We start from the raw sequence: 21,358 nt of genomic DNA on the forward strand, positions 1-21,358 counted from the left end.
TCACCATAGCAGGCTTTTACGTGAGATCTGAGGATACAAGCTCAGTTCCTTGTGGCTTCTTTGTCAAGCATTGACTGAGCCATCCCTCCCAGCCCTGCTTTTATCTTTAGGTTGAGCCCCTGTACCCCAGGCTGGTTTCTAACCCTTCTGTAGCTTGGTGTGACTTCGAACTCTTAAACCTTGCACCTCGACCCGCAAGGATTGGAATTACAGACATGCTCCACCTACCTGACTCAGGGTACTTTTAGATCTCTCAGTGTGCTTTGACTATGCAGTAGAGACTCAGAGTGACACCGGGCACACTTACACACCCAGCAGTCTGTGGCACCTTGTGTCCCCAAGTTAAGTTTGGTCTCCATTCTTCTGTTTCCTTGGGGGCTCTAATTCATTCTCGCTCCTCTGCAGGGAACTCCTGTGTTTGTGCACGCCGGTCCCTTTGCCAACATCGCTCATGGCAACTCATCCGTATTAGCTGATAAAATTGCGCTGAAATTGGTCGGCGAAGAAGGGTTTGTGGGTAAGTGGCGTTGTTTAAAAGTATTGATTATAAAACATTGATGAAATTGGAAAGATAATGACTGGGATTGAGTGTTGACATGAAATCTCGACCTTTACACTTTCTTTGTAGAGGTCTCAGTGCTGGAGAACTCTGGTTCTATAACAGCACAGTTATGTTGTTGACTGCAGTCAAGCACGTAGGCCTTTGAAAGCTCTAACACCCATCAACTGAATGACCTTGGATATATTTTTAAGTATACTGAATCTTGGTTTTCTTATCTGCAAAATGTTAATGAAATTATTTTAATTAGTCGTCCTATGGATATGTATTCAGAACATACCACATTAAGAGCTCAGAACTAGGGATCCAGTGGTTAGCAGAGCAGGTCTAACAGCAGGCCTTGTGCAATCTCCTATCCGTGGTATATGCATGGGAGATTCTGCTCACTGACTGAGCAATTAGCAGCCATCAGAAGACTAACATTAAAATGATTTTTTTTTTCCTTCCTGGAATCCTGGTGTGTTTTCGCAACCCAATATAAGGGAAGTTTTCCAGCCAATCTACTCACACTTTTTTTGCTAATCCATACTGTCTGGTGTGGTCAGGGAGGCACCTGCCGTAGCATTTGTTCCACGGTTACGAGCCACAATCCTAGGCCTTAATAGTAAAGCTTTGACAAAAATGAAAAACCTAGCGAGGACTGTGGAAGAGTGCTTCCCACTGCAATGGTTTTATCAGATTTCCCCTGCTGCCAGGAGACAGTTCCCGTTATCATGTAAATGCCCATAATCAAGTACAGCACTTACTTCCTGCATACTTAACCGGCAGCCTTGTATCAAACTCAAAAAGTGAGGTGTTTTTCTTTTGTTTTGCTTTGGTTTTTTGTTTGTTTGTCTTAAAAAAACATCTGCTGGGCAGAAGAACCTAGATCTACACTTTCATGCTGTGGCATCCTCAAGACTGATTTAAGAATCCCTTGTAGACACAAAGATGAGATCAAATGAGGATTTATGTAATTCGACCCTTCAAAGATCTGTGTCATGCAGCAATCATGTACTTTGCTGGTTAGGCACTGAGTCCCCAGCAGGAGTGGCAAGGCTCAGGTCTGGGTGGATTTGCCTGGTTGAGCATGAGTAGCAGTAGAGCTAATGGCTGAGGAGGCTGGGGAAAGGCAGATACTGAAGAGATGGGCACTTAAGTGAAAGGCTTCTGACATCGACTGCAGATAAAAGGGCTCCCAGGATAAAGCACTCTGTTTTCTGCTGACAGAGCTCCCTGCCTTATATCATCAAGCAGGTATTTCCAGAGTATGCATCATTGTATCTTTAGAGATATATGCTGATGGTGTCTGCAAAGCATGTTAGCCCTCCTGTGGCCTGCCCGAGACCTTAGACTCTAGGAGTGTTCTTTGAAGGGTTTCTTATTTGGACCGTGTGAAGGTGGATCAGATGAGGACCGGGATACTGAGAGGTGGAAGTGACCCGGGTTTGGAGTTGCGGAATGGGAGCCTTCTTTTGGTAGCAATGAAGCAAGAGCTTTTCTAGGGCTCAGTTTCCTCTTTGTTATAATAGTCAACAATAAATCGATTTGTAAAACAGGGAAACTATGCATATGCCCCCCATTACTATTTCTCTGATCCCTTGTAGTCTGAGGGGAGATCCCCATGGTAATTATCTTGCCTGTAGGGAGAGGCAGAACTCTCTTAACACCATGTTAACTCTGTGCCCCAAATTCCTTGTTGGGAAAGTGAGGGCTTTAAAAATATAAATTATGATTGTGTGTGTGTGTGTGTGTGTGTGTGTGTGTGTGTGTGTGTGTGTGTAAGACGGGAGACAAGGCAGCTGTGACACACACGTGGAGGTCAAAGGACAAGTTTGTGGGATTGGTTCTCTCACCACTTTAGTGAGGGTCCTAGAGTTTCAAGCTCAGGTCGCTAGGTCAGCTCACCAAGCACCACTACCCATTCAATCATCTCACCAGCCAAAATAAGGCTCTTAACAGGCCTTTCTGAATGGACTTTAAAAGATGGGGTGTGGCATTTTGCCTGTCAAGGTCTAGCCTGGCACCCACTCATCCTTAGCCAGTCCTCATTGTCTCTCTTCCCCGTTACCGACACATGGCTAATAAAAGTTAAAGTCCTGTTTTAAATTGAGTTTATTTTGGAGTGATAACAAATTTCATCTTAGTTATTGTATAGTGCACATCACTTAGAGCGGCAGTTCTCAAACTGTGGGCCATGACCCCTTTGCAGGGGTCAAAATAGCCTTTCACTGGGGTCGAATATCAGATACTTATATTCAGTTCATAAGAGTAGCAAGACTATAGTTATGAAATAGCAACAGAAATAAGTTTATGGTCAAGGGTCACTACAACATGAGGAACTGTATTAAAGGATCAAAGCATCAGGAAGACTGAGAACCAGTGACTTGGAGTCTTCCATCGTAGCTGCACAGCAAGAGAATATAGTCTGCCACTGCACCTCCGATCTCCAGAACTCTTCATCTTTGTATTAGACCTTGCCTGACTCCAGCACGATCCACCTGCTTCTAGCTTGCAGACACATTTTTTTTACCCTCTAGTAAATCAGGATGTGGTAGGGGAGACATGCCTTTAGAGTCTCAGCAGAGAGTGGGGTGCACTGTGGGAGCCAGGTTCTGTGTTGATGAACAGGAACCTGAAGACAGGCGGGGGCATCTCCTGGATAGGATCTTCTTTGTTTACTGTCGTACAATATCACTTTCAGTTCTGCTTCTACATCTAGGCAAGGACTCCCTTTGTCTACCCAGAATAATTATTCTAAGATAATGGAATCAACAGTCCATTTAGCCTGACAACAGAGCGGTGTTTATTTAATCAGCTGCATGAATATGTCAGACGAGAGCAGGGCTTTATGAGAATTTTAGAGAAATTACCGCGGCGACTGTAATGGCCCCTTTCTGTTAGCCAGTGGCTCCCATGGGAGTCCACTCAACCTCCGTGTACCGCCGAAAGGCAGGCTCCTCTTGGGCAGCAAACACAACTCGAGGGTTATTTTTACAAAAAGAAAAAGAACATTGACATTTTACATTTTTAATTATTATTACTATCTCATTTAAAGTGATTGTAAGAATCTCAAATTTGTTCAAAAACCTTAGCTTTTTCTTTCTTGTTTTTATTCCTTTTTTTTTTTTTTTTGACAATTTTCAGGTAAAGACTCATGTCTACTTGAAAATGTGGACCTGGAATTGTACATGCTCATAGCCAACGGCTCTTATAGCCAAAATAGCCACAGCCACGGGAATTCATGGATAGACTTTGGAGGTCTACTGCCCCCTCCTGTAGTTAAATACTGATAAAATAGACCAGATGTCATGGCATATGCTTGTAGTCTTAGAAGGCCAGCCCACCCTAGTCTCAATGACTCAACCATCCTCCACCTTAATCAATGAATAAATCAACTTAATTATGATGTGATACCATGCTAGTACATCTTAATACGTATAGTAATAGATTGTGTTTGTATCTCCCCCAATCGCCCACTTCCTATTGCTGTAGTGCAGTGCCACAGACTATGTCTTAAAAGAACTCTGATTTGACGTTTGTTCTTAGTGTGCGTTGGCTGAGGACTCACATCTTCTGAGGTCCTTCTGGCTGGCAGAGTTGTGAGGAAACAAAAAAACACACAAGAGTCAGAGAGAGAATATACGGGTGTGCATGCTGTGTGTGTACACGCACATGCATGGGTGTGGGGTATGTATATGTGCATGCATGAACGTGTGTGTATGTGCATGCATAGGCCTGGAGTGTGTGTATGTGTGTGCATGCATGGATATGAGGTATATGTATGTGCATGTATGAGTATGGGGGTGTGTATGTGCATACATGGAGTGTGTGTGTATCTGTGCGTGCACATGCATGCGTGTGGTATGTATGTATGCATGCATGAATGAGGGATGTATGTACATGTATATATGACTATGGAGACTGCACATGCACTCATCTGTTCTCTCTCTCTCTCTCTCCTTTTTTAAAGTTTCTTTGTTTTTTCTCTTGTTTTTTTGGGGGATGTGGGACTGTTTCTTGCACATGTGAGTGGAGATGACTTAGGAGTCCAGAAGAGAGCATCAGATCCCATGAGCAACAGGTGGCTGTGAGCACACATGATATTGGTACCGGGAACCAAACTCAGGTCCTCTACCAGGGCAGCACACCAGAGCTCTTACCTAAGGTTCCATTTCTCCATCCCAGGAGAGCCTTTTAAGACAGGGCCTTAGTTAGTAGCTTTATTTGGCCTGGAACTCACTGTGTACACTAGGGTAGCAGAGACTCTCTTAGCTCTGCTTCCTGAGTCACAGCCACCGCCCCATTCCTCTTCTCAAAAGCCCGCCAGTATTCCATTACAAGACACCCACCCTGCTGGCCTCATTGAATCCCCACCAGCTGGTGTCAAGCAGACTTTACCCTCTCATGCCTCATAGCGTCTATTCAAATCCAATGGGAGTGTAGGGAGGAAAAACCAATGTTCTGACACAGCACTCTCCTACCGGGAAATGTCTTTCTGATAGATTGCTGAGTCAAGGTCAGCTTGGGTACCACTGACTTTAGGCATCTTTCTTTTGACTTTATCCCTTGTCCTTTAGGCCGCTTATAAATCTTGCCTCTTGAGTTTCAGAGGAATCCACTGAGTAGTTACACCCAGCTTATTCTCGCCATCTGTTTTATTGCAATGAAATGTTAAATACTCCATCATTTAGGTAGAAGAAAGCCAGACCAAACTAAACATTCCTATAATTTCATCCACCCTTTAAAATAAAAATCTGAGATCTGAGTTGCAATAGTGTCCAGCTTCTGAGCTGAGGTTCCTGGAGCTCACCCTGTTGACATCTAAAACTCTGCTCTTGGTCAGGGGCCTCATTCTGTTATGAAGTTCATTCTTGGGTCTTGACTAATCCTATACATAATCACGTCAGGGGTAAGAACTGCATTATTAGCAATCTGGCTGGAGGGGACATGCAGCCCAAGCAGCCACTGAGTCCAGGAAATGCAGTTTTAGACCGTGTACTTAGCAAAGCCACACTGTGGGGATGTTGGTGTGTGGTGTCCCTGGATGTCTGAATCCTGCAGCTCCTTGCCAACTCCCGTTCTCCAGCCTCTCTGTGCTGACCTCTCTCTTCTATGCATGCTTTCATACAGACTGGACCTCTTTGTGGTTTAATTGTGGTTTTAGTTTCTAACAGGTAGTCTTCAGCCTTTGAAAAGAAAAAAGGAAAGAAAGGAAGCAAGGAAGAAAGGGGGAGGAAGGAAGCAAGGAAGGAAGGAAAACACTGAGAAAGACAGACAGACAGACACTGAAGGAGTCCCAGTGGTAAAGTGCTTTTCTGGCATAGTCTAAGCCATAGGTTCAACCCCCAGCACAAAGGAATAATAAAGGCTAGACAGATGGCTTGATAGTTAAGAGTAACTGCTGCTCACACAGAGGACCTGGGTTCAAATCCCAGCACCCACATAGCAGCTCACAACTATCTGTAACTCCAGTTTCAAGGATCTGATGCCCTCTTTCTGGTATTAGTGTGCACCAAACATGTGGTGCATATACATGCACACAAACACTAATACATGTAAAAATGGAAAATAAGTAAAGAAGATTGGAATAGTTTGGTTATCTGCTACTTTGGAAAGTCTTCAGATTAAGTTACCCGATCCCCATGTTCCAGTCAATTTCTCCAAGTCTTGTTAGTTTGTTTGTTTTGGGTTTGGGTTTTATTTTTTGAAACACGGTTTCTCTGTGTAGCTCTAGCTGTAATATAACTTGTTTATAGATCAGACTAGCCTCAAAATCAGAGATCTGCTTGCCTCTTTGTCCTGCGTGCTGGGACATACACACACACACACACACACGCATCTCTAGCTTCATCAAATCTTAATGTGCTGTTTGTGTGTGCTTTAGGTTCAAGGGTTATAAGACAGATAGAGCTAGCCTGGAGATAAGATTACATGGCAGTCTAGCATGGCTGGGGCCTTAGAGTCAATTCCCAGCACTCCAAAAGAAGGCGGAGACATGAGATGTGATCAGAACCTCTGTGACTTTGCTGCTGTGACTTGAATCGTTGGCTGCCTAATTCCTCCTAGCAACAACAGTCTTGGGAGGTAGAGCCTAGTGATGAATGGATTAAAAAGCCTTGGCTTAAAGTTGGCTCCTGAGCTCAGGAACAGACCTGATTCCTCTGACGTCACCCCTCCTGTCTTAGCTGTGTCTTGAAGTTGTCCTCTACATGTGTCTCCATCTTCTGTGGGTCGCCCTTCTACCGTGTCCAAGGCGAGTCTCACACAAGCAGAGCAGATGGTAACAGCTTGCTGTTTGACTTCTAGAACTGTCAGCCAAAATAAATAGATTTTCTCTAAAGAAAATTACCCCATCACAAATGTTAAAGCAACAAGGACCTAACCTCACCTTAGTTGCATCTTTTTTTTTTTTTCCTTCCTTCTCTAAAGGAAAGCACTCTCCAGGTCTGGAGAGGTATCGTTTCCAGGTATGCAGCAATACTTCTACCACAAAAGACGGACAGTGAAGCTTCTGAAACCTATTCTGTTTACAACATTAGGTTATAGTAATTTTTTGACAGCACCACAGACAAACCCAGAAATACCAGATATCTCCATTTATGATGTCACTAAAGGTCAAACTGTGGGAATAGCACATAGCAATTGAAAATATCACTGTGTCATTCGTAAAGAACCTCCATTCCTCGTTAAGAAGGTACCTGTACTGGCCCCATGCCCAGCTCTCAGCTCCTGCATACAGGGCTGTCCTTCGTTGTCCCTATAGCAACTGTTCTCACTTAGATTCACAACATAATGGGTGTTCTTTAACAGACATGTCTCTTGGATCAGTGACCTGCATCACAGCAATGGTGCTTGCCATACCTAAAGGATGTCTCATACCACCTACTTACCCTCAAAAATGTAAAATATCCTGGACTGGAAAGAGGGCTCCCTGGTTAAGAGCACTTGCTGCTCTAGTAGAGGATCTGGGTTCAGTTCCCAGCACCCACATGGCAGCTCACAACTATCTGTAACTCCAGCTCTAAGGGATCTGATGCCCTCTTCTAGCTTCTGAGGGTCCCAGGCTTGCATGTGATATACAGACATATACATGGAGGCAAAAGTTCTATCCACATAAAATTCAATCATAATAAGAATAAACAATAATAATAGGGTTTTTCTTAATGTGAAGTATGTGAAGATGAGATGGTGCCTAGCTATCATCCCAGCACAAACCTCAGGCAAACCACCAAGACCCTAGCTCGTCCAAGGACGAGCCGGGGACAAAAGTATCTCAGTTTTCTTCTGAGGTTTTTGTACCTTTTAAATTCATTCACTCATTTATCTATTTACTCGTTTGTTCACTCATTTATTTGTGTGAGAATGGCAGGGATGATGCTTACAAATCACACAGGCAGTTTCGGGCATTGATGCATCTTTGCTGAGAACAATCTGAGTTTACATTCTGAAAACCCACTATGTGCCCAGCACTGGACTAGAGCTTTGTGCCTGAGAACTCCACTGGCTTGTGGCAAGAGCCTGTGAAGGAGTTTAGCACTGGCCACAGTTTCCACATGAGAGGATTGAGCCCCAGAGTGAAAGAGTTTGTTCCAAGGTGCCGAGCAGCAATTTGAACCCAGTCCTTGGCCCTGATCCGAACTCTTGCTCCTGTGTCTTACTACCTGTGAATGTGTACTTCAGGTCTACACTACCATCGTCCAGCCCTGTGTTTGCACACAATGGGACTAATGTTTGTTGAATGAAAACCTAATAGTTTCATCAGTTATATGAAATACTTCCCCAATGACAGGGTTGTCTGCAATGCCAGTAGACTTTTTAACAGTGAACATAAACATATCTACTGAATGGTTTATTGAAATAGCAAATAATTAAAAGTAAATGAATGCTACAAAGGCATGTGACTGCAAGTCCTAGCTAAATAGGAGGCTGGGGCAGAAGGATGATTTGAATTCAGAAGTTCAAGACCAGCCTGGGAAATAGAGGGAGCTTCCCAAAGACCCATGTCAGAAAGGGAGAAAGAAAGAGAGAGAGAGAGAAAAAGAGAAAGAGAGAGAGAGAGAGAGAGAGAGAGAGAGAGAGAAGCAGGCAGGCAGGCAGGCACTGGAGAGATAAACAGCTGATACAATGTTTCCTTAACATTCATAACTCCATGGGTAGAATCCCAGGAACCCCATAGAAACTAGCTATGGTGGCGCTTGCTTGTGATCTTGGCCTCAGGAGGGGGATGCTGGTGGTCAGAAGACCAGCGTCAGCTTCAGCTATAATGTGGTCCTAGGAAGGCTTGATCTGCTTGAGACCCTGTCTCAGATTTTTAGTTGGGAGCCAGAGAGACAGCTCAGGATTAAGAGTGCTCGCCTCTCTTCCAGGGGACCAAGCTGGGTTCCCATCCCCTGTGTCTGGTGACTCACACCTAACTCCAGCTCCATAGGATCCAACACCCTCTACAGCACGCATATGTACACACATGGTCTACATCACAAACACATGTAACACATAAATAAAATAAAAAACTAGTCTTTTTTTAAGGAATTTTAGAAAGAAAGATGTTTTAAAAGACATTTTGAACCCTAGGAATGTTCAGCCTGACCTTGGCCAGTTTCTTCATGCCCTACGTAATGCAAGTGTGTTTAAAATAAGCTCTGTGGCTCATTCCTGTTTGGATTTATGTATGCCCCAAACAGCGTGCTTGGCATAGCATCCTGCTTATCACCATAAAATGTGGACTTCAAATTCGGCCCTTGTCAAAACATCGGGGTGCAGAGATTAGTGCTGTGGCAGTTGACATAAAATGACTTTTAAAAGTGGTCCTGAGGTTAAGCTGGGATTTTGTAACTCAGCGATTGCATGGGCCTTCTAAGGGATTTTCTTTAATGTCCGTTGCACAATAGGTTTTCAGATTACGTTACAGGCCTGCTATCTTAGCCCATCTGGGCCAAGCACATCTAGCCTCGGGATGCTGGACAGGGGCCAAATTGCCTTTTATAGTTGCAAAAAAAATTGCAATTATGTGAGGTTGTTTGCTACACTTTTTAGCAGTATTTGTTATAATTACAATATTGTACTGTTCCTATACAAATCACATAATAGAATTTGAGACAAGGAATGCTGGGAAACTTGCAGTTCCTGAAGAAATATAATGTATTATATCTTGTCAGGGGCTTCTTTGCATCTTTAGGGAAGGGCATTCTGGAGGGAAAGCAGACCTCTAGTGCGTTCTCAAACCTGCGGGCCTCTCGCCACCTGTAACTATAAATGCTCTCATCATTTCCCTACTAACGTTTTAGTACAAAGGCTGTTGTGACAAAATCCACATAAGGGTTTGAGGTCCTGTGGGCTGCTTGTCTAGCTCAGAGCAAAACAGAGTTTAAAAATCTTAGAGACTGGCTGGAGAGATGGCTCAGTGGTTAAGAGCACTGACTGCTCTTCCAGAAGTCCTGAGTTCAAATCCCAACAACCACATGGTGGCTCACAACCATATGTAATGAGATCTGATACCCCTTCTGGTGTGTCTGAAGACAGCTACAGTNTATTTATATGTAATAAATAATCTTTTAAAAAATCTTAGAGACAAAAGAGGTGTCTGAGTGAAATGATAAAGATAGACCTTCAGCAATAGAAGAATTAAAACCAAAAGTAAAAACCTAGAAAACAGTATCACAATAGATAGATAGCATCTGCCTTGGGCACAACTGGTCGGTCATGTGTCTATAACCTAACCAGGCTGTTCATAGACGCTATGGCTGTTCACAGCCTCTGGAGACTTCACCAGTGAGATAAAGAAAAGAGCAATATAAAACACATAGATAGTAGTTTTAATATTTATGTATGATCATACAGAGGTAAAATTCAAGAAACCAACTAAAAAATTTATCGTAAGTAATAAAAGTTTTAGTTTGCCCGGTATAAGTACATGAAAGTCAATAGCCTTCCTTTATGTGAAGAATAAACATATTATAATGTGGATTGCGATCCTGTTTATTCATCCCCTCCACACTATAAAGTACCCAGGAATAAATTTAGAAAGACATGGACACAGAGAAAGAAAAATACAGCCATTTGTAAAGCTGAAGGTTACAGATCCAGTGAGACTGGAGTGAAGACCAGGAGTCCCCTCACTCTTCGACGACTAATCCCCAGGACTGTGCTGTATTACACTGATGAGGGCAATGAGCCATTGAAAAGGGACTCCTTTTAATTCTTTAAAGGGGTATTTTATTATTAATATTTTCATCAAATGATGTCAGAAACTCCTGAACCTCTTCATTTGTTATCTTATCCATGTGTGTGTGGGTGCCTGCTTGTCTGGCAACTGAACCCAGTCCTCTTCTAGAATAGCAAGTGCCCCTCGCTGCTGAGCTACCTCCCCAGCTCCCGTTTTTAACTTTCCTTTTAGACACAGGTCTCCGTGTGGTCCACGCTGGCTTGCAACTGAGGCTAGCCAGGAGCTGCTGACCCTCCATCTGCTGACACATGTCTGGCCTCAAATGTCTAAATGCTAAGAGAATTGGTTTAATATGAAAAAATAAATAAAAAGAGCAGACCCTAAATTTACTCCCTCCCCTGGCTCCTTTGGGATGTTCTCAGCCTGGTTCTTGTCTTTATTCAGGATAAGTGAGTCTAGCATGAGGAAAATGGCTACAGCAGTGGTTCCCAACCTTCCGAGGCTGTGACCCCTTAATACAGTTGCTCATGTTGTGCTGACCTCAACCATACAATTATTTTCATAACTGCAATTTTGCTACTGTTATAAATCATAACATAAGCTGGGCATGGTGGCACGTGCCTTTAATCCTGGAACTTGAGAGGCAGAGGTAAGTAGATCTCTAAGTTCGAGGCCAGCCTGGTTGACATAAGGAGCTCCAGGAGAGCTGAGACTACAACAGAGAAATTCTATCTCAAAAACAAATGCACACAGACACACATACCCATCAAAAACCAAAAGTTAATTGATTAATTATTTGAAATAATAATAAAATTACTATGAATCATAATGCTAATATCTGATAATGCAGGACCCTTGTGAAAGGGTTGTTCAACACCCTAAAGTAGGCAATCTACAGGATAAGAACCACAAATATTATCTGTGTGGCATAGAGCACTGTGTGTATGTATAACATTTTATTATGATGCTTATTATTCCAGCAAAAGATGTACATTACAGAGATTGTTTCTTCTTTTCTTCTATCCCTCCCTCTTTTCCTTTCCATTTTTTGTTTTGTTTTTGTTTTTGTTTTTCCCAAATTGGAGCCTTGTGGTATCCAGGCTGGCCTTAAACTCACTGTATAACCAAGGAGGACCTTGAACTTTTAATCCTTCTGCCCTACCACATCCAGTTTCTATATATAGTAGTTAGGATCAAACCTGCTACCTTGTAGATGCTAGGTACCTACCTACCGATTGAGCTACACTCCTGGTCCCCAAACCACCATTTTTTATTTCCTTTTTTTGTTGTTTTTTGTTTTTTGGTTTGTTTTGTTTTTGTTTTTCGAGACAGGGTTTCTCTGTATAGCCCTGGCTGTCCTGAAACTAACTTTGTAGACCAGGCTGGCCTCAAGTGCTGGGATTAAAGGCGTGTGCCACCACGCTCAGCGTCAAATCAACATTTCATCATGCCAGCTGGCCTTGCAAAAGTTTGGAGCAAGCAAGGTTCACAAAGGGCAGGTTGAAGTTGTTCCCACAAAGATTGTAATTCCTTAGCTATACATTCTAGCTTCGACATAATGAAGTCCCTGTAAAGGCCAAGTTCACATCCTGATCTTTCAGTTAACTCAATGGGAAGAACTCTCCCTTGAGTCTGGCATTTAAAAAAAAAAAATCAAACAAAAAAACCCAGCATTCCATCATGGAACATTTCACTATCAGAATAAGAAGTCTCTGATGTCTGCCTCGAAAGCCTGATGCTCCTTTTCAGAGCCTCCACTTTGCGGTCTGTCTCTAGTGATGGGGCCTGTGCTCTCCTCAGAGTTCCTCTCGTCATCATCTTTGTCTGTCTGTCCTTAGTGTAGTAATAAATCCCATGTCCCCCACAATTTATCTCAGTGCCCCTCTTGAGCACCCCATAGACCTTTCCGTGAGAAGTCAGGGGTCTGTCCCTCCCACCTCCTGGCCCCAAAACAGAAGGCAGAGAGACCTTGCAAGGCACCTGGAAGGGAGAAGGGAGCAGATCAGAAAGACTCAGGAAACTAAAGCAACTTCCAAGGGATGCTCTGGACTCTCTCAGGAAAGCCAGGACGACATCTGAGCTGTGAGCAGCCAAGCCCTGTGGTGGGTGTCTCTTTAGAAGAGCTGCCAGCATACTAGACAGTGAGCTCCAACGATGCAGCTGTCCTTCCTGGTCACTCCACTCATGCTGGAGGTGGGGCTGAGGGCGCACCTCACTGATGCAGCTGCTTAAGAGTCCCCATGTCCCTCTAAGTAGCCACACCAAACACTCTTTGTTCCAACAACATGGGCTAGATTCTTTCTTTGGTTTACTGTCACTACCCGACCTACGGGAGATCCATGTTTGTTTGCAGCTCTTAAGGAAAAGGCACAGGGCAGATGGGCACACAGATGACATGGCATGAGCTCACTTCTGCATGGAGAAGCATTCTGAACAGTGCTGCGTTCTGCTTGAGGGTGATCATGGAGACTCACAGAAGCTCTTAACTTCCCCAGTCTCCCATCCCCTCATCTCTCTGCATCTCTGCATCTCTCTGTCTCTTTCTATATGATATATCTCTGTGTGCCTCTCTATGTGCCTTTGTTTCCCTCCCTCTCTCCTCCTTTTCCCCATCTCTCCCTCTCTCCAAGACTGGCCTTGAACTCATGCTTGTGAGCATGACCTTGAATTTCTGATTATCCTGCCTCTACCTTTGGGATGCTAAGATTACGGACATATGCCAGCCCCACCCAATTTATGAGGTGGTAGGGATAGAATCCAGGCCCTCTACCAACTGAGCTACATCCCCAGCCCATCCAGCAACTCTTCTGAAAGGGGGGGTGCCTTCCTTCCTCTCTCCCCACTGGTTAGGACATTTAGTTATGATGGCAGGGGCTCCGGCAATCATTCTGGACCCCTGGGTCGCGGCAGCTGCAGATGAAGGAAAAGCTGGTACACCAGCACAAAGCGCCAACTGTGATCTTCTGTCAAATGAGAGAGAAGTACGCTTTCACTGGAACTGAGCCACTTCTTCATAGCTCCGTGTATTTGTGGGCAAACCTGATGGGTTCAGTCATGAAAACGAGGCCAGCTTTACAGACATCCTAGGATTTTTTTCATTTAGAACATTTCCTCTTGTGGATACTTGCAGGCTATGCAGGGTTTTCTTATTCTGCACAGCATTAACTCTGGGACTATAGTCAGGGTGATGTGTCTAATTGAAAAGAAATGTGAGGTTTGCCTCAAGTTTTCCTAATGAAAGAGCTGAGCTTCCAAAGGCCAGAATGTGGTCAGAACTCTATGTGTCACATGTATGCATGTAGAGGTCAGAGGTCGATGTCCGTGTCTTCCTCAATTGTCCCCAATATCTACTTTCTGAGACAGGGCTGTTGGGGAGGCTGGACCTCACCCTTCCATCTAGATTTGTTGGCCATTGAGTCCCCAGTGATCTACCTAGCTTCACTCTCCCAGTGCTGGGGTTACAAACGTACATGCCCAGCAGTGATGTGGGTGCTTGTTCAGCATGGAGCATACCCGCTGAGTCATCTCCAGCCCCAGCACTCTGTGATTGATGCCTCAAAGCCATGACAGTGGGGAAATAGCTGTTGGTTCAAAAGCTCTGGATTCAGACTTGAATCAAGAAAGCAAAAACCACTATTTTCATGGTTATTTTAAGTACATGTAGAGATTATACCATGACATTGTTGCCTGCCCTTTAAAAGTAAAAGCCATGTACACTCATCTAAGATATCCATGCAATTTTATAACGCAAACCAAAAAAGTGGGGGGGGAGGGGGGGATACAGATGCAGGTGGTGCTGAGATTGCTGGTGTTTGAACTAAGAATGTTTGTACACATAAACACCCAAACACATGATACGCATCTGGACACTGTAGAACACAGCTCTCGTCTTGGTGCTGAGCCAGGAGTTAGAGGGGTGCATCTGCCACCCTTATCATCGAAGGCTAGACTGCAAACCAGTGGGAAATAACAGCTAGAGTCTCCTATTTGTCTGCACAGAAAAAGTCTCAGCCCTGATCGCACCTGCTTTGGCTATTGCCCGAATCTGTTCTGCTTCCTCCCAAGGGAAATGCAAGTATGAACTGCTGTCCACAAAACCTGTCAGCTTATGGAGCACTTAGGCATTACTACTGATATTTATATTAAGCTCTGTGGACACCATACAGCAGCCAGTCTTGGCATTAGCCACGCCCTCTGAAATTACCGACCATTTTCCTCATTTTCCCTTTCACTAAGCACACCAGACTGTATGCTTGTGCTATAATGCACCAGACACTTAATTCTGGTCCTTCCCATCCTGAGTCACAGCTCTTAGGACCACAAGCCTTGTTCCAATTGTGTTTTCACACATTTTGAACATATGCACTCAGGCAGAAATAAAATTCAATATTGTGTGTTCTGTAGTAGACGTACAGATGGTCCCTGCCTCAAGGTTTGACACAAACTTCTCAATAGTATGAGAGGGACCTACATTCAGAGGACATCATCCTGGGAAATTCGGGGTCTCCAGGGTTTTTTGGATTTTTTTTTTTTTGGCTGGAGATAAGTACTGTGATGCTAGGTTCTCATCTCCACCATCCCCAAGGCAAGAGCTGATGGGCTACGGTGTAAAGTTCAGCTAGATTACAAGCACACATGCACTATCATCTTATGTATGCTTGACTTAGTCTGCATGTATCAGGACAAGCAAGCACCGTCTGCATATACACACCGCTCTCCTGTCACACATCCTGAAGTCTGGCCTTGTAAATTACCTCCCCTCCCAGAGTGTAGCGTGAGCCCCTCTGACTGCCAGAGAGAGGGAGCCCCACATCAATCCATTGTCACAGTATCACTTAATCAGTAATCCACCCACTCACTACCATATTGAAATACCAACTTTACTGATCTCCATATCATAGACTTGAGTGTTAAGGATACTTTGCATGTGTCTTTGTCTGACCCTCTTATTGCTGTGGCCAATTATCCCATTTTGAATTGTGTCACCTGTTTTGCTACAAGGTCAAGTAAGTCACCCGTCAGTATTTTAGAAGTTCTCCTGGAAGTCAACTGCTTGGCTCTGTTCCCTACTAAGCTGTAAAGATAAACACAGGATTCAAATACTGGAGTCAGGGAATGCTCCATGGTTTCCTCTGTCCTGGGTACCAGTGCTGAGCAAAACAGGCCAAAGCTACCAGGGTCTGCCGTGAGAAAGAAACAGGCAAGCCAGTTCTTTTGCTCCTTACATAAAGATTGTAGGTAGTAAATCCTCTGTCAGCCATGTGTGTTTAAGAACCATCCCTAGGGTTCTGAGAGATGCTTTATCTCCGTTGATAGAGCACCTGCCATATGTGTCTGAGGACCTGAATTTGGATCTCCAGCACTGGAGGGTGGGATAGGAGGATGCGGGCAGCCCTCTCGTGCTCATTCACCAGCTTGGCTAAATCAGTAATCTCCAGATTCAGTGAGAGACCCTGCCTCAAAAATAGGATGTTGCCGGGCGATGGTGGCTCACGCATTTAATCCCAGCACTTGGGAGGCAGAGACAGCGGGATTTCTGTGTTCGAGGCCAGCCTGGTCTACAGAGTGAGTTCCAGGACAGCCAGGGCTACACAGAGAAACCCTGTCTCAAAAAAACAAAAAAAAAAAAAAAAAAAAAAAATAGGATGCTGAGGGGCTAGAGAGATAAGAGAACCACCTGTTCTTCTCAAGCTCCTGAGTTCAATTCCCAGCATCCACATGGTGGCTCACAACCATCTGTAATGGAATTTGTTACCCTCTTCTGATGTGCCTGAAGAGAATGACAGTGTGCCTCACATACATAAAATACATTTTTAAAAAAATAGGATAAAGAACAAACAAAAAAGACCCTGGACTGAAACTACTGACTTTCGTGCACACATAAGAATGTGTATACAAGCACACAAACATATATATACTCGCCACAGGTGTTTAAGTAAAAGAAACCATGCCCTATAGCTTTCAAGTTTAAAATATTTCCCTTCTATCTTCATGGCTTCTGGGAATCTAGCAACTGTAAAAGGACCTTAGAGGAAAGCCAGTCTGGTTACTTGGTTTTCAGACTCAGTGATCAGAGTTTTTCTTGCTGCATTAATGTAGTTACCTGAGTCGAACGCGGTACCATGGCTTTGTGATACTCTCCTTCCTGCAGGGGGTTATGATAAGATGTGAATGCCTTCACATTGGCTCACTCTTCTTAGCTGTATTACCATAAACTACTCTTAATAGAAAATGCCCTGCCCCCCCCCCTTCCATTTTGTTAAGACACATGGGCTTGTAGCCAAGCCAGGCAGAATTCTTCATTTTACTCTAAGACACAGCCTCACTGTGGAGCTCAGGCTGGCCTGACTGGAGGTCTTTCTGCCTCTGTCTCCTGGTGCTAGAATTACGAGTGAGTGATCAAAGACGAGTGAGCTTCAAAGTTCATCTCTGTGTGGAGAAAGTTCACATTCTCACAAGCTGCAAGGGGACAAGTTTACCCTGTACAGTCATCCAAAAGGCTAACTCTTCCAAGCCAGAACACAGATTTTTATGTGAGAAATAAAACTACCATATAACACTGGGCACTGTGGCACACACCTTTAGTCTCAGCACTCTGGAGACAGAGGTAGATGGATCTCCCCAAGTTCAAGGCCATTGTGGTCAATATATCAAGTTCCAGCCCAGTAAGGGCTATACAGTAAGACCCTGTCTCAAAAAAACAAAAACAAAAACAACAAACAAACAAAAAAATACCTAACATGCATACGTTAATTTTTATCTAAGCCCTTGCCTCTAAATTTAAATTTCTCCTTGGCCAAAATCAACTTACAGAACAAAATTGTTAGTGATGCTCCTTAATGAGCTAACTATAACTAATTAACTCTGGGGGTGGTGCCGAAAGGGTAAGTTCTGAAACCTTCCTCCAAAGTACATTGATACTTTTTAATTTTTCAAATTGTTGTTGCCGTATACATACATTTATTCAAATGTCCCTGTATCCTATTTATTTATTATTGGTTTTTGATACTGGATCTCACTCTGTAGCTCAGGCTTGAGACCAGGCTGGCCTTGAACTTCCCAAGCATCTTGCCTCTGGTTCCCCAGTCTGGAGATGGAAGGCATGTGCCACCACCACCACTCTTGGCCCTCCAGACTCATTGTATGTTGTTAATGTTCTCTTTCCCTTCCCCCAGAGTACACCCAGAATAGTTTCTCCATGCTCTCTGTATCAATCCCAACCTTCCCCAGTGTGCGGTGACCTGCTCATGGGGCAAGAGGGAAGGAAGGGTCTTCAAAATACTGTTAATTTGTGGTTCCAGTGATCTCTTCTTCAGCTTCACAATATGTGCCCAGTAAGTTGATTTTTGTATTCTCTATGGAAATTCCAACTCTGTTACATTTAATAAAATCAAGGGACCATGGATTACATAAACAAAACCCACAGAGCAGAAAGGATTTTGGTTTTAGTAAAATTTCCTAGACCTAAAATGAGTCAGAGCCTTACAGTTAATCTGGTCTTAAAGCAAGGCGATTGTTGGTTTTGAAGCTGTAACCATAAGGCTGAGCTTCTCTTGTGATTCATCTGATGACTCCTCCGGGTTTCCTTAGTCTCCTTCCAGCCACTGAGAAAATAACTAAACGATCCTCAAAGGCTAGCCCACCTTGAGCATGCATGTGTCGTGTGCGGTGACTTTGAGCTGACTCTTCCCGAGTTCATCGGCAGGGAGCTGCAAAGAGTAACTGTGTTTACATAGGGCAGAAGGGACCGGGAAAGACTCAACTCTATTTCCTTTACCTCTGCACAGAAATTATTACCCACCATGCTTTAGAGCAAAGCCTAGCTCCATGAGCCTCATGTCTTTCTATACTCATGTCCCCTTGCGGTCTCTCATTTGTCGTGAGAAGGTAAAAGGGTGGCGGCATGAATTGACCAAATCTGTCCTGTGCCAAGCTGATAGCAGGGACTACTACTATGAGATCTCTAACTTCATGTCCAGGAGTAATGGAGAATTCAGTATGTTGTATGTTATATGTCTGTTGCATGTATCACACAGAAAATGTATCGCTATCATAAAGTAGCTATGAAATCTGACATGACCGATTTTTCTTTTTATTGTCTGAGTGCATATAGAACAAAGGGCATTTTAGTGACATTACAAGGTGAAAATTCAGTTCGCAGTTCTGCTGATAATCTTTGGGCGTTTCAAGTATGAGAAACTCAGGGAAGACCTGTCTTGCTTTAAGAAGGGTTTCCTCTGAGAGAGAGAGAGAGAGAGAGAGAGAGAGAGAGAGAGAGAGAGAGAGAGAGAGAGAGAATGAGAATGAATTTTTAAACTAAACCAGTCTATCTGTACATTGGTGTAAAGACCATCTAAGCTAGAAAATTAGAATCACCCACTTCTCCATCCCATGGCAAGAAAGCTGGTGCCTGGTTTAGGGAGACCAGTCTTGGGGGGCCTGAGGGCTCAGTGGGGAGGTAGCTCTGAGAGACCACTTGGTTCTAAGGAGGGAACACCACGATGTGCTTGTGTGGCCTGCCTGCCCCTGGTGTTAGGAATGAAGTCCAGACAGACATGGTCCCTGAAGCATCCTCTCTGAAATCTTTCTTGATTCATCCAAAGTCTTATCTACTCTCCCTTGCCCAAGTCCCACCTCTGTTTGCATTGCAACCAACAATTAGAAGCGTAGATGGGTAATCTGCACACGAATTGCTCTAAGAGAAAACAGATTTCTGAATCCAAAGAATGAAATACCCTGGAAGCACAAGGCATTTGAACTTTTTTGTTGCAAACAGTTCAGCTACAGAAATGTCTATGGTTGTCTGATGGATCGGCAAGTTGAGCCTGGGTCTCAGTCCAGCTTAATACCATAGTAACATAGAGAACAATTATTGAAACCTTCCATCCTTCGAATCACAGGCTTTAAGCAGGGGGCTATGCTGGTCATCTGGAAAGAGGGAAGGAATTACCCAGATCATATTGCCCTGTGCTCATTGTCTTGATGCAGGAGGGCCCATCCACTGTGGCTGACACCACATAGGCGGGTGAGTCTGAGCTATGTAAGAAAACTTGCTGAGCGTGAGCCAATGACTGAGCCAGAAAGCAAATGCAACTGACTCCTCCATGACCTCTGTCCCAGGTCCAGCGCGAGGGAGCCCCTGTTCTGCCTTCCTCCAGTGATAGGTTATGACTTGGTATTTGGGAGCTGAAATAAAACCTTTTGTCTCCCCAAGTTGCTCTTGTCCCGAGTGTATTAGTGCAGCAAGAGAATAAAACTGGAAAAAATGCCCAGGTAGAAATGTTCAATAAATGTTCCATTTACCCTCACCTTCTCATGCCCAGTTTGTTGAATAGTTGCCTACCTTCCAGCAAATACACATTTTAGCAGGAAGGCTGATACCTGCACCTTCTCATGTTGATCGGTGCCCCACCCCCACCCCCTCCTTCCTCCTCAGGCTACTAAGTCCGGACTCACCTTAGTCCCCACTTGCCAAGTTGCACTGACCCCATTATTGATGCAATACATCAAAGCTATGCTGAGCAGAATTTTTTATGTGGATAATTCAGACCCCAGCATCTCAGTGGATGAGGTTACGGTGATTAACATAATAAGTTTGTGCAGCCTTGTAGTCTAGCCTCTGGTGCATCCGTAATATTCTCAGAGGGAGTGTCTAGAGAGTCCAGTGTTCCTTTGTTCTTCCTGACTCATAGCCAGCTGACGGAGTGGGGTGGAGGGTTTATTTTTGGTTTTGTTCTGTTTTTGTTTTGAGCATTATAAGATGCTATGTCTTAGTTAGATGCTACTAGTGGTGACCAAAAATATCTCCAGAAACTGCTGAGTTTCCCCCACCCCCACTAGTGGGAGGGGGTGCAGGGGCGAACATCACTTCACTCAGAAGGAACTCAATGACATTTTATGGTTTGCAGTGCCATAGGGATGGGTAAAGGGGGGTCAAGCATGAGAACAGCCAGCTCTAAGGATGACACAGGGTAGAATTCAGATTTACCTGCATAAAGTAAATAAATACAATTTCAATACCAAGTGCAAGCCTTTAATCTCAGCACTCGGGAGGCAGAGGCAGTTGGATCTCTGTGAGTTTGAGGCCAGCTGGGGCCACATAGTGAATTTTAGGCCTGCCAGGGTTACATAGTATGACCCTGTCTAGGGGGAAGGGGGAGAATTGAAGTATAGAAATCATTTCGAGAAGAAAAGGCCACATCAATATTCCCTCACGGATGGAAGGAATAGTGGCTCGTGACAGCCCCACCCAGGAGGACCATAAGCGGTCAATGCTTGCTTCAGAGGAGGTAGTCTTATTCCTAGGTGGTATAGCACTGCTAAGTCACCATTGCTTGTGCAAGCAATCATAATTAAATGCAAGTGGGCCCCAAGACAAATAATAAAAATGGTAACAAGACAAGGAGGGAAGGAGGCTTGCTGGGAAGGGGTTTGGTGGGACGGGAAAAGGGGGAGGTAGATAATAGGGAGGAGCAGAATGTGGACTTTGAACACAGAAGGAAGGCAGAGCCGTGCTGCTTGCTCATGGGGCACTTTAGAGCAGATAGGTGCAGTTATGGGCTTGCTTTCATCACTAAATGAGGACATCTCCCGACAGGCAATTGCACAGATACGCCACAGAGGTGTAGAGGCTCAGGACTTGTCAAGTGAGAAAA

The 21,358-nt window shown here is 44.2% G+C and overlaps 1 protein-coding gene across 4 annotated transcripts in view; it reads left to right on the forward strand.

The window, feature by feature from the left end:
* Mthfd1l (methylenetetrahydrofolate dehydrogenase (NADP+ dependent) 1 like) overlaps positions 1-21,358 on the forward strand; it is a 180,943-nt gene that overhangs the window by 82,385 nt on the left and 77,200 nt on the right. For all 4 annotated transcript variants that reach the window (XM_021173654.1, XM_021173653.1, XM_029482853.1 and 1 more), the window contains exon 20: positions 406-517. In XM_021173654.1, the coding sequence (XP_021029313.1) occupies positions 406-517 (112 nt within the window). The remainder of the gene's footprint in view (positions 1-405; positions 518-21,358) is intronic.

This window comes from Mus caroli, chromosome 10 (genome assembly GCF_900094665.2).
Source record: "Mus caroli chromosome 10, CAROLI_EIJ_v1.1, whole genome shotgun sequence".
Classification (NCBI taxonomy): Eukaryota; Metazoa; Chordata; class Mammalia; order Rodentia; family Muridae; genus Mus; species Mus caroli.